The sequence below is a fragment of the Asterias amurensis genome, chromosome 5, assembly GCF_032118995.1.
Source record: "Asterias amurensis chromosome 5, ASM3211899v1".
NCBI lineage: Eukaryota > Metazoa > Echinodermata > Asteroidea > Forcipulatida > Asteriidae > Asterias > Asterias amurensis.
The window spans coordinates 20840117-20857096 of record NC_092652.1 but is presented as its reverse complement, the minus strand read 5'-3'; the positions used below and the strand labels follow the sequence as shown (position 1 = coordinate 20857096).

The 16980-nt window shown below is 37.4% G+C and overlaps 1 protein-coding gene across 2 annotated transcripts; it reads right to left on the bottom strand.

The window, feature by feature from the left end:
• Nucleotides 1–710: 710 nt before the first annotated feature.
• LOC139936998 (protein ERGIC-53-like) lies at nt 711–15624 on the bottom strand. 2 transcript variants are annotated; one of them, XR_011786044.1, is made up of 14 exons: nt 15465–15624; nt 14369–14425; nt 11305–11402; nt 10589–10858; nt 10137–10260; nt 9022–9080; nt 8345–8439; nt 7639–7693; nt 7267–7337; nt 6560–6784; nt 5701–5869; nt 5234–5343; nt 1660–4577; nt 712–1540 (listed from the first exon to the last, which is right to left on the bottom strand). XR_011786044.1 is itself a non-coding variant. In XM_071931920.1 (13 exons), exons 1-13 carry the CDS (start codon nt 15622–15624, stop codon nt 4541–4543), a joined length of 1530 nt encoding a protein of 509 aa, XP_071788021.1. In that variant the 3' UTR covers nt 711–4540. The 2 variants fall into 2 exon arrangements, 1 of the variants encoding a protein (XP_071788021.1); XM_071931920.1 differs by having other exon boundaries at nt 711–4577.
• Between the last annotated feature and the right edge of the window lie 1356 nt (nt 15625–16980).

Sequence of the window (16980 nt, the reverse complement as noted above, 5' to 3'; positions counted from 1 at the left end):
GGCGTTCCTATTGAGTTCCTATTGGCGGATTGACAGCAAAAATAAAAAATAAAAATAAATAAAGTTGGTAACATGGGTGTGCTGCTGAATTTGAAAATGGTGGATACCAACCCCAAGTTTGTCCTTGCCCCTGAAAAATCATAACAGCACAGAAGCAGACGACGGACTTGACATGCAAAAATAGTCGGGTTCTACTGTACTTGCATATTGATTTTGTCCGGATACCATACTAGTAAGGCACCCTATTGCCAATGCTATGGGTGCGTGTTGGCAGTCGTAACCAATGACAATTTCAGCCATTGGCTAGTGATTAACCAATGGCTAGTTCAAATGAAACAGTCATTGGATACGACTATCAAAACACACCCTATGTTGTTGTACTAGGTACCAGACTTTTGAGTTGAATGCATTTATGATTCACCTGTCACTGCCGGGTACTAGAGTGTATGAGTACCGAGTTCAACAGTCAGTACCAAGTACTTAGATCTCCAAGGGTCGATTTCACAAAGAGTTAGGACTAGTCCTAACTTAGGACTAGTCCTAGGAGATATACAAATTGCATTGATAGTCCTATACTGGTCCTAACTCGAGATAAGACTAGTCCTAACTCTTTGTGAAATCCACTCCAAGTACTTTAAGTACAAGTACAAGTACTTTAGAACCATTTGAAACCATTTGTTGTAGATCTTATCAGTTTAGTTCCTATATCAACTTCTCATATCAACTTCTCACAGAAACAGAGAGAATTTCATCACAAAGTGAAGTGCCGTTTAATTTTAATACTTCTGCTCAAAACACATGGAAGGCTTTTTCACAATAATCAGAACACACAATATAATGCTTCATACAACAGTCACAGGTTAGTGTAAAACAGACTTCAACCAACATTTTGACAAATTACAACAAATTAAACCCAACACATGTTATGTGAGACCAAATTACCAGAACACTTGAGTATAATGGACAAAAATTAATACTGGAAGATTTAAATATAGAATGGCAAGATTTCGTAATCTTTGTTTCTAATTTCTAATTCTAAAACCCATTTTTAAACAACACAAGACTGAATAAACATAAAGCAAAAAAAAGCTTTTGAAAAATTAGAACATATTATGATTACATTTAGACTGCACTGATGATCTGTCATGTCTTACTTTCTTCCTAATTTAACTTGATTCCTGGAGGTGTTTTTTTGCCCTCTAAAAATTGAGCAAGAATGTTACTATATTATAGTTAATAGCCTGAAAGTTTTAAAAACTGGCACCATAATTTAAACTTAAAGGTTGGCCCTTGTATTCAATAATACATTTCAGACCTTTTTTCCCCCCCAAGGACCAAATATGCTAGACTGGGCCCTGTTTTTATCCGCATTGATAAAGACAGGTCCCTGCCACTAGATCCAGTGATTCCATTGGATACAGTGATATAATCATTTGATAAACGTGCAGTGACATGAGCTGCCCAAACAGTACACTGCTGTCAAGTCTGCACTAGAATGTGACTGCGTATCTCTGGGTGCGTTCGTTTAGCTCCCCTGGGTCTACCCCGGTGTGTGGCGTTTTTTTTGTCCAGGACGAACGTGGGTAATTATCTGCACACGTTCGTCCTGGAAAAAAAAAACTCCACACACCGGGGTGGACCCAGGGAAGCTAAACGAACACACCCTCTATGTGAAATGACTGAGGTCAAAGGTGAATATACCGCCGGTTTGGAGGCAGGTCTCTGGCGTTATTCACGAGCCTCGAAGTGTGACGTCAAATATTCAGGCTACAAATATGCCTACTAAAAACTAACTAAAACAGATCAATAGAGGGCCACATAGGAAGCAATTTTTATATAAGTACAGTCTCTGTTGAATATTATCTCAATTTACCTGGTAAAGACATGTCACCAGCTTTTTAAGCAGCTTTTAATAAGCAAATTATATTTTGTTCCATTTTAAATTACTGACAAATTTTAGCCTGACAGAAACAGATTTGGTTATAACAATAATATTACCACATGTTTGGGAATTAGGTTATCCTTCTCTAAGAATGAGTACTTACACCAAGTAATACAACAATTAATACAATATTCAAAACTAGTCTAAAATAACTACACGTTGTGACTAAAAAGCTACAAACTGTTAAAAGAATCTGAGAAGCCGTTTTGTGAAGAATCGGAAAAGGAAAACAAAAAAGGATTGAATTTTTGCCTTATTCACTGACGTAGCTAAAGCTGATGTTATTATGAGTTTTTGGAAGTACTGCTTGGGGCTTAACATCGATGAACTAAGACAGAGTTGCAATGTTAAGGTGATTCACTACCAAAGAAGCATTATTGAGGTTTTTATGAGGTAGAATGGCATACACAAGGCATAAAAATGACAATTCCACAAGATAACCAAGCTATGCAAAACAAATGTTTCTAATTTTACTCTTGCAGTTTATGTTCTTGACACTACAAACTACCTTTAAAAACATTTTGCCCTTTTTATGTGTAGTTTATGTAGTTTTCCCTGCTTACCACATAACTTTGTGCTTACAACAACATAAGTCTATGGGCTGTAAGCGCAAAGTTACGCAGTATAAAGTAAAGTTGTAAAAGTTGGCCCATGGGCATGATGGGCCCAATAACCTAGAGCTCTTTGAGCACAAGTAGCCAAGCACGCTAACCCTAAGGTCGCCAGCCAAAGTACCATGTCACAGGTACCATCTGTGACTGGTATCCTGCTTAGATTTGCTCAGCCGAAAATTTGGAATGCTCTATGAAATTGGGACTGGCTTCTTCACGCTAACAGTTGGTAGCTTTCGAGTTTATTACCAAACCCGTCAAATTCAAGCAAAACCATTTGATGGATTTTGGAAGTTTTTTTTGGGTGAATGATCAAAGGTAGTCAGGGCATGCCTTGTGGTTAACAGATCAATCTCTCTTTAAGTCAACCTCCACCCCAGTCAATCTGACCGGGATTCTGTTTTCTTCCCAGAACATAAACCGTGGCTATTTAGTGCTTAATTTGCTACGCCAATGATAGGTAAAAACTCAATGTTCATTGCAAAATATTAACAATGTAAGAAGGATACATCAAAGAATGTAAAACTGAAAAAGACCAAAAAAAGAAAGAAGGAAAATAAATTGAAATAATCAAATAGTTATTCTGATTTCATTGAAATCAACAAATCAAACTTAAAACATAGCAACATAATCTTGATATTTTCTTTTACTGTTTTCTAATGTTTGTTGTGTGTGCAGATCAAGTACAACAATAAATAATTTCAATTAAAATACATGATTTGCTATTTTTACAAGCGCACAAGTGCTTGATTGTTTAATTTCAATGGAGGACTTGTTAAAAATATTTCGAAAAATAAATAGTCGAGTCTAAATATAATTTCATTAATTTAGCAAGCGGACGTAATAGAGAGGGTTTTCCTCGGTGGAAGTTCACATATTTTGTGGGGAATTAATTCTCTATCAATGCCAATATATGAATTAACTGCCAACATTTGACTTTTGCAATCAGGGGCAAATTTCATAGAGAGCACCACATAAGGATCTCTTTGTGGCTTTGTCGCAAACAAAGATTTAAGAGTTGTAATCTAACCGGTCTAGAAGTTAGGGGGACACCCTTTCCCACATATCAGGCAAGGTGTATGTGGATGTGTGTATTAGTGTCAAATTCAGCCGCTAGTGTCTTTCCCTACCAATCAACAGGTGACCCTAACCATTGCAGCATTTCATTTGTTAGACTTACTGTTGAGTTTACAGAGAAATTGCAATAAAATAACCTAACATGAACACAGACCTTTTGTATTGAACATATACGGCCTACACCAAAATCGAGCACCATGGTCGTCAGAAATTATTAAAGAAATATTTCATACTGACTTCATTTGGATTGATTCGTTGCAGAGGTATTTTGAAAGTATAAGAGCAATACCCAGGATTTGATTCAGTAATTTAATTGCAGCAGGAATTGATCCTATGTTTGATTGCATGAGCCTTGAGGGCATGGGCATACATTTGTGTTGCCTCCCAAAATGGCAGACCACGGGCAGACAGTCAGTGCATGTCTTGCCTCCTAAAATGGCCGACCATGGGCAAACAGTAGCTGCATGTCACATCAGTACAAAGATGTCTTTAGTAAATTTGAAATTAAATTTGAAATTACCATTTTTTTGCGGTAAAAATAAAACGAAGAAGTTTTTTTTTTTCACCAAACAAAGCACCTTATAAATATCAATACTCTGGACAATCCAGATTTTATTTCCTGGCAAAATTATTCCATAACATTCTCCGCATGGAAAGTAACATTTGTAACAAATCTATACATCAATTGGAAAGAATAAATTTCATGGAATCATAATTGTTCTTCCTGAAGACATAATTGTTTTAGTATAAATTTTAAAATATTTTTTGTTACTTGAGTCGTTTGCGCGTTAAGTTCCATACTCGTAACTAATGATAAGTGGGTTAAAAACAAAAATCAAATTGAGTTAATAAATTGTTCTGTTTTTTAAAATAGAATCTTAGCTGTAGTTTTCTTTGGGGCGTCCTGCCGCTAATAAAACTTCTTGGCAGCAGCGTCCTGTTTACTCCTGGAAAGAACGAAATAAAAAGAAGGTTGACAGAAAATAAATAAATAAATAGATTTGAGCCATAAAAGCTTTGATATGAAGTTGAACTGTCCATGGCAAGGCCCCAGACTCGAGGCTGTTGAGACTGACACAAAAAGTTTGAAAAATAAGTTGCAAGACTAAAACTTCTTGAGACTTTTACATTTGGTGCTCGATAACGGGCGTGGTGATTTTTTTCACTGTTTTGTTTTAACAAACACTAAGAGAAGAGTTATCTTCTTCTGTTTTATGAGTGATATTCATTAAGGATTGAAAGATGTTTGTGAGACTCAAACTCAACATTTGAACATCATTCTTTTGAGACAAAGATGTTGAATTGAAAAAAGACCAACAGACTTGTTCTGTCTTGAGTCTTCTGGCCGGACACTGAAATCACTGGCTCGGGGCGGTGGTCCACTGTAAATAGAGCTGCTAAGCACACAAATTTGCTTAGCATGAAATTTTTACCTTTTATAAAAACAGGATTACCAACCAAATTTCCAAAATTCAGCTGTTGTTTGACAATCACATGGAAATTTGGTTGGTAAATCTATTTTTATCAAGGAAAATATTTCACGCTAAGTAAATTTTTGTGTTCAGCAGCTCTATGAAATTGATCCGTGTTCCACTCTACTTACCTGTACATTGCATAGAGAAAGAAGATACCACCTTGTAGCACCAGTAATAAAAAGAAATAGGCTGGTGTTAAACAGCTTGGCATTTCTTGTTCTGGACATTGCAATGGCATCTGCAAAGATAAAAACAAAATGCAAATAACATCTCTAAAACAGAGTACTTTAAACAAATGTTTCAAAAGGTGCCTTGAGTTCAGGTAGACAGGCCTTTGGGACACATTGGTTATTTTTGATCTGATCTTTTAAAAAGCTTGTGGTTCGATTCCCTGCCATGATAATGATGGCCTTGAGCATAATGGCTTCTCATGTGTATAAACATGAAACTGGGAGGGCTGAAACAGTATTGTGGAATTGCCCTTCGAAAATTGAAAATGTCTTTTCCCTTTTAAAGATGAAGTTCCACGCCTGATTTATGATAAAGTCAAGACAATCAAGGAAAACAAAGAATCAAAGTGCAAAACCCAACTCACACTAGATTTTTGTAGTAGTTTTCCGACATCATCGCTGAGTGTTTTGAGTTTATCCTGTAGCTCATGTGTGAGTAGCTGATTGCTGCCCGCGTTACCCTGTGATGATGGCTTACTGTCCACTTTGCCTTGTATTGAGGACGTCTTCATCTGAACATCCCCTATGACAGTTCTGTAGGTCAAGTAATAATAATAATAATGGCTTCTTATATAGTGCTCATACTTCAGTGACGCTCAAGGCGCTTTCACATACATTTTTTTCCTGCGAGGTATGTGGAACTTTGAAACCTACTCCTTTTACATAGCACCATGTAATGGTTTACAAGGTGCTGTGGCGCATTATGCAGCCAATCAAACCTGCAAAACTGGGGTGAACCCCTTCTCTTTTCAAAAAGAGCACTGGGTTCTTTTATGTGTGTTACACCATAGAGCTAGGACCTAGCTCTATGGTTACACATTACACAGGACAAGCATGATTAAACACTATGAAAAAACAGTGTGGACGTGTTTTAGTCCACACAGTGTTTGAAGTCCTACATTATGTAGAACCGAGACACCCCTGTGAGTACACGTAGCTCTGTGTTACAGCCACTGTGTGGACACCACTTTGTTTGTTACACTTAAAGAAAATCCCTCTCCCTCAATACTTTTTGGAAATTCTTAAGTCCACATAGTGTTTCAAGTCCCTTCATTATGTGGACTTCTTTGTTCTCAGGTCTTAAACACTCCATTATTTGTTTCTACAATTCTACAACACCTTTCCAGACTTTGGGAAAGCTGTATACCAGTACAAAGCTTACCGAATTCTAAATACGAGTCATATAATTCAGGGCTCAGATTTAATAGTGGGTTCCAGACTTACCTGACATCTCTTAAAGACCTCTGTAGTTCCTGCTGTGTGTTTAATATCGTATCCACCTCGTGTCTCTTGATCTCTGAGGCGGCCTGGATCATAGGCTGCTGCTGCTGGCCCCCGGTACCGCTGGGTGGCCCTGCCCCGCCTCGGTTGGAGGACTGGACGGCCGAGATGGCCGACAGGGTTCTCTCCTGCCGTCCGACGATCTCGTCAAGCTTCTTATTTAGTTCACTGAGAGATGAATAAGATTCAATTCAATTCAATTTACATTAAGATTCATTCATAAAACAAATTGGCAGAAAAATGCTGGGGTTTTGTAGAATTACATGTCACCAACCTCATAGTAATAAATAGTTCTTATATAGCGCATTTCACAATAACCGCCTCAATGCGCTTTACATTTAGTGCTCTGGTCATTGGGCCAATAACATTCTTTTCATCTTTCTCAGCTCCCATGGGATCAGTACACAGCCCTGGGCTACCATGGCGCTCTGAACACTTTTTTTTAAACACAATATCGACCTCTACCCTCGCAGGTACCCATTTATACCAATTGGGTAAAGAGAAGCAATCTTGCTCAAGGACGTAAGTGTTATGATCAGAGCTCGAACCCATATCCTGATGACTTATACACCAGAACTTGAATTTGATGTATCTTCACCTCTAAGCAGGACACCCTAATAAAATAAGTCTAGAAGATGAATACTACTCACCCTATTGCTTTACTAATTACAGATTGCACCTCATAGATCTGCCTTAACTCCCTGGTTTCTGTATCTTCAAACTGCAAATAAAAATTGAGGATGGTCATTTTTGAGAGAGAGGCCTTACTGAACCAGCTAATAAGAGCCCAATGGAGAGAAGACAAGGAAGGAAGTTTCAGTTTTAGAACCCCAGGGAATTATTCCAGGGAAAACCCATGCAATCATGTAGGGATTGAAAACCAAATCCACGTAGTGCTGCCGGCATGGTTCGAACCTAAAGGGAAGGCAAGGAAAGATACCAATACGCAAACTTGACTAACTCGGCCATGGAAACTGAACAATGTTCACTTGGAAAAGTTATTGTATTCCAGGAATACTTACAAATTTATCTTCTCCCACCTCTTCTTTTACTTTTTCTGGATGTTTTTCTTTGAATCTGCAACAGAAAAAGAAATGATTTTAATTTAGCATCAGGGACAGATCTTGAATTTAATTGAATAAAATCCATGGTATAATTTCTTTAAACCATCTCATGTCGGTAATTACATTTTTTTTTTAACCTTGCCATTGCACAGTATTGTTTTGCCAGAAGTTTTTAAACACAACATTCCCTGTCCCCATTCAATGCTCCCTCATAACAAGCTGTAGGTCCTGTGCAATGCATAATAAACACCCAGGGACCTACATGCATCATTAAAGAGGAGAGGCTTGCCCCTGTGTTGCTGGATCGACTGTGTAATACAGGGCCTCCCTGAGCCACAATCCCAGCCTAAATCCTTGGGCCACCCGATAATAAAGATACTGTCCCCCGCTCGTTTTAAATTTAGTTTAGATTCTTTCCCATTTTAAGATTGAATTGATAGGCTTTCGAGTCACAGTGGTTAAGTTTCCACATCCCAGCGGACTAATGGCTTTACGCCCAATCCAAAGGGCAAAGCATCATGGTTAAGTCTCTTGCTTAAGGACGCGGGTGTCACGACTGGGACTCAAACCCACACTCTGCTGATCAGAAACACCTGAGATTGAGATCTAGTCCACGACACGCTACAAGGTCAAGGATCGTAGCTTTGTCTGTACTTATACTCACTCTTGCTTTTGCTGCTGTAATTTTTCATAATAATCATCCCACTCTTTCTTGAAGCGTTCTTCTTCATCCTGAGATATGAATTGATCTTTTCCAGACTGAAGGGGGAAAAAGATAACAAAAACATGTAATCACCTAAACTGCACAATAATAACGGACATTTATGTTGCACAATACCTATAAGAATAGACTCGAACTGCATAACAACAAACGAAGGCCAAACTCCTGGAGATGCTTAGAAAGCAAACAAACGTTGTTTTTACTTTTTTTTTTTTACTAAGCAAAAGTAAGCAGGAAACCGGTTACAAACGGTCCATTTCACATGGCATTTGGCTGGTAAAATTTTCTGGTAAGCGCAATTTGATTTTTGCTTTCTGAATCTGTGTGCTCTTAAAGGCATCTCTGTGAAATAGAGTCCGTACACTTCACAGTACAATGTCAAACTAAATGTTCATTCACAAAAATACAGACCACCCATGGCCATCAAGCTAAAACAGCGCCCCCATTGGATGATGTGCATGGCGCGTACACACATGCGCATTCCCATTGTTTGTTTTCAATGATGGCAGCCTGTTCGAGGGACTATACTTTTTGTTAATAATAAAGTTACAAACCATATAAAATATTTTTTTCAGAGGATAAATGGAACAAAGTACCACTGGTGATTTTTCGGGCCTTACCTCTTCCTCATTTGGTGGGGTTAAACTGTGCACCAAGAATTTGATCACATCATGGTCATCTGCAAAATGAAAATCAGAGAAAATGAAAAAAGAGAAAATGAATATAAACAATTAACAGTCCAACAAGTGAGCATAAAGTGCTTGAGTATGACCACTGTAAACCCTGCACAACAGTATTTCTGTTTATGACAACTTTGGGGTTAAACAAAGACAACATTTTCTAGTGCCGCGCTAAATCCTGTAACCTCCGGATTATCGTGCCACTCACTTTTTAATATAAACAACAAGTAATAAACCAGAAGGGAAACTGATTGGGTAGATGACTTCTGACTGGCACCCCGAACAAAGACATTGACAACATACATGTAGGGACACTGCCAACAAAGGGCTTAGATAGCTCAGTTGGTAGAGTGCCGGCACGACATTCTGGAGGTCGCCGGTTCAAGTCCTGCTCTAGTAAATTTGTCTTTATTCAACCAACAAAATATTCTATAAATTTACCCTGTCAGTTTCCCTTATGGTTTATTACTTGATATTTACAATTCACACAGGCTGCCCGAACAGGATTTTCAACACTACTTCCTGTTTCAGACTGGACGCACAGCTTCACAGATACTATATGCATTCATTCCCAGAGACCATGTAACCTCTGACATTGCATGTTTACAAAAGAGCCACAGAGCCTGGACTTCCTGCAGCCATGATTTGTACACAACTCTTTGAATGAAAACATGCGATCTTACATTTGACGGAAATTGCACAATTTGTTTTGTTCATTTTGTTCATAAAAACAAGGGGGGGGGGGGGTGGGGATATATCTCAAAGACTTGTCCAGGTGTTATTTTTATAATCCTTGCTTGTTGTGGTGCTTAGCTTTTTGTGTACTTAGCAGCTTTGTGATCCCTTACATCAATGGGTATTTTCAGTTCTGCATACTCTGTTCTTTCCTGAGTTCTGTTTTTTTAATAATTTTTTTTTACAGAACTTGGGAAAGTACGGAGTGTACAGTGAATAAAATAAACATGGATGTAAGCCTTCAAGGGTAAAATAATAAAAACCAATCTTTATCCGTGATGCAAAATTAACATCTATCCAAACTTTGCAATAAACTTTACCTGCCAGGCCACCTGTAGCTGCGGTTAATCCAAACAGGCCACGTTTGGGTAGGGTAACGTCTTCTCTCCTTAAACACAACTCGTAGTTGGAGTCTATGTTGGTCCAGCCATTGTGAATGTATATCTGTATCAAAAACATGAAAAACATGACTCTTTGTAAACAGCTACATGTATAAACCATTAAAAGAACCAAATATTACGTTCATTTCATGAGCTACTAAAGCAGAAAATAATGCTTAACAATTTTCTGCTCAGCAAATACCCGATCACAGATTGCACATGTGACATAATAATTTGGCTGATAACCTTATTCTGGTAAGCATAATTTTGTTGTGCTTTAAGCAACTCTATGAAATTGACAGTCCCAGATTAAAAATATTTCTACACCTGTAACTCTTATGATCTCACAATATATTAATACACTAGGCATCATAAATTTGTTTAAGACTGACCGTTAGCGTCTTCTTGTAGTACTCAATCTTGGCCCTGACCGGGTACGGCTTATTCCTAAAGTCCCTCAAACATCCCCCGAGCTGCTGGTTCATCCCATCTGTACTGTGTTGGTACGGTATGGTGCCGTCGTTAACCATGGCCATGATGTAAGGGTTATTGCGCAAGTTGTCATTGTCAAAGGAGTCGAAGAACACCCCCAGACCGTTCCACTTGTCTTGGCTCCCAAAGACGTTGCCCTCCTCTCCGATCTTGTCGGTGTACCAGAAGGCCTGAGATGGAAAACACATTTTCATAATTATTTGATTTGTTTGGAAGGAACTAGGGAGTCAGCATGTCCCAGGGGTTGGACTTCAGGACTTAAAAACACTTGGTTGTTGGTTCAAATCCTACCAAGCTAGCCGCTGATTTCACAATGACTAGAATAAAGAGTATCGTCTAGTTCCTGAATAACAGTTTTCTTGATTTGTGCAACCCATAGTCAAAGACGTCAAACCAAGGCTTGAATGAGACAGACTGGCTGTTGTCGGCTTGGCATTTATATCACGTTGTGGAAGTTTGCCTAGTTCCCTAGACGAGAAAATCATCTTAACAAACAGTCAAACTCAGAGAATTTGAGGGTAGGATTGACCAAGTTTGAATCCCTGCATTTTTCAGTAAAGTGCATCTTGAGTAATTTGAAACAGTAATTTTTCCTGAAAACAAAAGTTGAACTCACCAGTCCATCAGCTCCAACTCTTCCTCTGCCCGTCACCTTGAAGTAAAACTCTACTTCCCAATGATCAAACGGAATGACGTATCTGTTCCAAATAAAACCTGTTCAAGGGAAACGGAATAGAATTGATAAACTCACAGTTCTAAAAAGGAAAAGAATCGTTAAGGCCTCTGTTTTAGCACCCCTGTGTTCTGACGCCCCTATCTACTGATGTCTATAAAAATTAGAAAATAAAATTAGCTGTTGCAAACAACTTACCAACCAAATGGACCGATGGTATAAATGAAAACAATAGTTTATGGCCTGACGTTTCGACCCTAGTTTGTTGTGTTCTCATTTAGCTTTCGAGAAAGACTCTGCTAGGGTTGAAACGTCGGGCCATTAACTATTTTTGGCGTCTATAAAAATGAACACTTCTTATCCAAACCTTACCCTAACCATAACAGGCCTTGAATGTTGCTCTTGAAGGACAAAGCAATTTCCCTCTGCTGGTAAGGGGTGCCACCTCTATGACAATAATGTAAATTATTGCAGGAACCTTGCATAACAAGGCACCACAACAAAAGTACTGGGCCCAATTTCATGGTTCTGCTTACCACAGAATTTTGCGCTTACGGAACCCTTGTAGCACGCAATTCTATGATACATAAGCGCAGAATTCAGCGGTAAGCAGAGCCATGAAATTGGACCATAGGCACCACAACATTTGCTGGTTTTTTTTAAGCCCTGCTCTAGCAAGTATACCACAGGGAACAAAGATATGTTGGAACACAGGAGTGTTGGAACAGAGAGCAGTCACAAGGACTATGGGTTAGGGTTAACTCAACCATGTAACCCCCTTCTATACACTGGGAGGACAGACTTCTACATAGTACAGAGATGCCAAGTTCAGAGGCCAGCTATGCTGTGAGATTTTTCAAAGCCTACCGCCCTCCCCCCCCCAAAAAAAAAAAAAGAAGTCATTTTGGAAGGCCTTTTTATCTCTCTTTTTTTTTTTTTTTAGAAAATGGTTGCGGCGTGTGTGAGCGTGAGACAGACCCCCAATGCGTGAGTCTCACGCCTAATGCATGAGACTTGGTAGGTCTGATAGTACCACAAATTCATAGCTAGTCGTATCCGTGGGTTTCTTCTTTTCATACTATTTGTATTACAAGCCTTGAAATTCGTTGAAGGGGCACTGCAATTTTCCTCTGGTAAGGGGGGCTTAATTTTAAATTTAAATTTGTATTGAAACTTTGCAAAGGGTACAACAGCAAAAGCACAAGGCACCACCGCAATCGCTGTGGGTGGCGTGGGTTATTTCAATGTCTGGTATTATGTGGAAACCCTACATGGTATGTCTGGTGTACTATGGACTTGGTGGCAAGGGCCAAACCCTGGGCAGGAGAGTGTACCATTGTTTCAACGGTTAAACCAGCTTCTGTGATTAGGTGACTTTTTTCAATTATAGCCACTCGGGCTAGTAGTTTGTGCTTTAGATTTACCCTTAGAAAAACTGTTTGCATTCCAGTTTTTAGATATACATAAAATATTCTGTAAATAATTCATATCAATTGCAAAGTGTCTGAAAGTAAACAAAAAACGTTTATAGGGTAGGTTGTTTGTCCACAATTATGCAAAGCATATTACATGAATGGAAAACAAAAATTAAAAGATAAGAACTGCAAGAACAAACTTTGAAATCAAACATCAAATTTGCATTATCAGTATGTCAACATGCTTGTAATACAGTTCGTTAATACAGGTCCATATATGCTAGACAATGCAATGAGACACTACGTGGCCCACTGCACAATCCTATGGTACGTTTTTTGTAAAGCCTACAGTTGTTGACCACTCTCTGTAAATCAAATTTAAAACAAGTTTATTCAATTAAAAATGGACAAAAGTTAAATTAAAAAAAATCATAACAATTAATCAACCTATGATGACATTAAACCATTTCAGGTATAAAAATGTTGTAGTGGGGATTTGTGTTTAAGTTTACATTGTTTTGACTGGTGCCAACTTTAATTTTTGCTAAAGTACTATTTTTTGCAAATTGCTTCATGAAATTGAGGGATACAAATCAGAGAATGTTGATGGAAAGGCAAAAATGTGGCACTACAGCTCCGATTGAGACATCTTTTCGCATAACAGCTGCTGCTAAATTGGTTTGTTCGTTGAAGTGTGACAAAACCAGCACAAAGCGTTTGACAGTCAGTATTAATAACAATTCATGACATTGAAATCTGACATGTGGGCAAACAGTGGTGGATCCGTCATTCTGTAACAATAACAGCAACTTGTACAGTAATTAATTTTAAAAAAATTGTATTTATTTATAAACCTTCCTCAATAGTATATTCAAAATAACACTGAGTGCTCACATTGTGTATCAAATTGTGATTTGTGAGTAGCAACTGATATATTGTGTACATTTTCTGCGGCCTTTTGTTATAGATCTGCTTTCCAAGGGAAATCGTCCACTGGGCCTGAATTTCCCCTACCTCTACAGTCTACCCTAGAACTGAAACCTCCAAGATAAAAAGTAACCGAATTCAGGAGATTTCTTTCTCCTCGTTTCTTTCTTTTGGAAAATTTGAAGACTGATTGTTGAGTTTTTGAGAAAAACCTGAAATGGGGAATAATTCTGAGAAATCACAAAATGAATTCAATGAGGGTCCAATTTCGCCTTTGAAAAAAAAAAAAAAAAAAAAAAATAACTTTAAAATTAAATACAAAAATAAATATCCTTGGTTAATAAAAGAAAGATCAGGGCCCAATTTCATGAAGCCCTTTAAAGCACAAAAACTTGTTTAGCAAAATAGGTTACCAGCCAATACACCATACACTTTTCAATACTGCAACTGGTACTCCACTCATTTCTTGTTTAGCCAGGGAATTTGCTAAGCGGTTTTATTCTGCTTTTAACAGCTTTAAGAAATTGAACCCTGATTGGTTTGTAGCAGAACCCATTTGGGCGGACTGAAAGTGTCAGTTAGAAAACTGTCAAAGGAAAAAGTCAGGTCAAGTTCAAATAAAAAATAAAATAAAATCTGTAGTTGATAGAGGAAATCATTCTTACCTCTTTTGCTTCGCATGGACGGTGTAATCCTCACTTGATCATCGGATGCGAACGCACCTGGAAAATAAATTAAACAAAAATTTGCATTCAGTTAAAGCAATTGAATTCTTGTTTATTAGAAAGGAATGAAAAGCTAGCAACTGAAAACACCATCAGTTGCTTTTTGTTGAGATTATTTTTGTAAACATTGGTAAATAAGTTCAGGACGATTGTAATTTTTTTTTAAACAAAAAATGAAGTATTTTATTTCAACACGGAGGAACACAATGCGCATGAACCTTGATATTCATTTCTTGTTAGAGCCCAAATGGAATTTTTGCCCTGCATGACAATTTGTCTTTAATTCGTTTCTTAAAATTGAGTTATTTTTGGAGAAAAAAGGCAAAACAAAAGAATATTTTAGAAGCTTTAAAAAAAAAAAGTTAACGACAGAAGAAATTAGAAATCCGAAATTTAGCGAAATGATCTAAATGAAAGTCCACCAATGTAAAAAAATTATCCTGAGCACAGGCGGAGTTTAAATTAAATTATGAAAAATTATAAAAGAATCCATATGGACATGGTGTTGTGAAACTGAAAGTGGCAAATAAAATACAATAAAACAAAACAAAAGCACCGCCAAAGATATTGTGAGTACTCATTAAATATATATTTAATAAGAATATCCTTCAGCTCATGTTGTCATAAATTGGCTTCAACACCAAACAATAAACAAACATAACTAATTTAAGTTTAATTTAAACAAATATGACCCTTCCGGTCGATCCGCCATCCAACCAAATGACAAAGACAAAAGATTTTTTGTTGAAAAAGGGTCAACTGTTAAATTTCTCCAACAAATATAATATGAAATCAAATATGTATTTAGCACGTTCACAGAAATACACTGCAAATGTTATAAAAATGCCATAAATTTACGCTTAACAGCGCCGTAAAACTACACCATGTGTACGGCAATGTGAACACCAGAGACCCGTCCACACGCTGCACACACCCGCCAGCTGCTACCGTGCTAAACCGGGCAGCGACCGGGGGGCAAGTCAACTGTCACCGCGGTAACACAGATCGTACCATATTTCTCTAAAAAAATACTTACTCCCTCCGTATTTCCAAAAAGGCACAGTGCCGTCTTGCTGCATTAGATGTGGACCTTTAAAACTGTGTTTGTATTCAAATCGCCTTTTCGGTTGTTGGGCAAGACAAATGGAAATTGTGGAGAGCAAAAGCAGAAGACATTTCATATGGTAAGCCGCCATCTTGTCAAAAATGCAAGTGGTTGGAATTTGCATAATTTAAAGGTCAGATTTAAGTTAATGCATGGGAAATACCACGCTAGAGCACTGTAGCACACGTGTTAATTGTTAAAAACATATGTTGGTGCTTTCATTGGTATAATTGTGTGTCATGTTTACATTTTGGTTGGATCCGCAAATAAAAACGGTTTACCAGAAAGTTGTTTCAAAGTTTCGCATGATATGCAAAAATTCTAGACGTCGATAACTGCTCGACTTTTCAACTTGAGATATGCAAATGATGATTTGTCAAAACATGATTGGTTGGTCTGTGGGATGACCCTCGTTTGACCTTAAAGGGTTCAACTTGCGAATAGAGAAGTAAACAACATGTGTAGATGCCATACAAAACATTGTCTGTGTACAATATGGAATCATAGAGCAATGAATCCAAGATTTTTCCTTCGATTTACTTTTTATATAAATCTGTATTTTTGTGTGATGATCAGGAAATAATGCTTTACAGAAAATGATGTTTTCATAACAAAGGGGCATTAGGTTGGCAAATTTTTGGTTTCTTTCCTTATCCAGGTTCGAATCAGACTGAGCCTTGCATGTGGATTGGGTTTCAGTTGGATTCATTTGGTTTCTAACTTGATTGGGAGCCCCCCCCCCCCCATTTGAGGTTTCCTCCCATAAAACTCAACACGTCTTCCCGTTCTATTCACTATACTGTTATTGGCATTGTTAGGTGTTTTGTTGAGTAAAATAAATAATAAATTAACAATTGTTTTGTTTTTCTAAGGTGCTTATTCATGTGGAAACAAATGTTTCTGAAATGAAAATTAAAAGATTCCGCTACTTTTGTAATACTAAGTCGGAATCAACACTTAATTGTCACAATAAATGATTCACATCAGACAAATATTACAGGCTTTTAGTTAAGTTATTTATGTAACTATACAACAAATTTACAGTGATTAATATAATACATCTCTAAATAATTTGAGAATTAAATATTGATGAAAAAATGCAAAAAACCCAAACATGCCTCACAATTATTTCTTCACTAATATAAATTTTCTTTTAGGAAACTTTTAAAAAGCTTTTTGCGCATATTCCTGTCCAGGAATATGCAAATCTATAATTATGAGTTTTTTCTTTCTTTGCTGAATTCTTAACAACCTTTCAAAAGTTTTTAAATTATATTAATAATTTGTTTTATTAATATTCCTGAAATGAACCCTTAATAGTGTCCAGTGTCTTTAAAGACACTAGACACCTTTGGTGATTGTCAAAGACCAGTCTTCTTACTTTGTGTATCTCTACATAAGCATAAAATAACAAACCTGTGAAAATTTGAACTCAATTGATCAACGT

Coding starts and splice junctions, on each gene's coding strand:
- LOC139936998 (XM_071931920.1), bottom strand. CDS start 15,624: ATGGCGGCTTACCATATGAAATGTCTTCTGCTTTTGCTCTCCACAATT. Junction 9,081..10,136: donor AGCTACAGGTGGCCTGGCAG/GTAAAGTTTATT, acceptor TTCATTTTGCAG/ATGACCATGATGTGATCAAA. Junction 7,338..7,638: donor AGGTGGGAGAAGATAAATTT/GTAAGTATTCCT, acceptor TTTTATTTGCAG/TTTGAAGATACAGAAACCAG.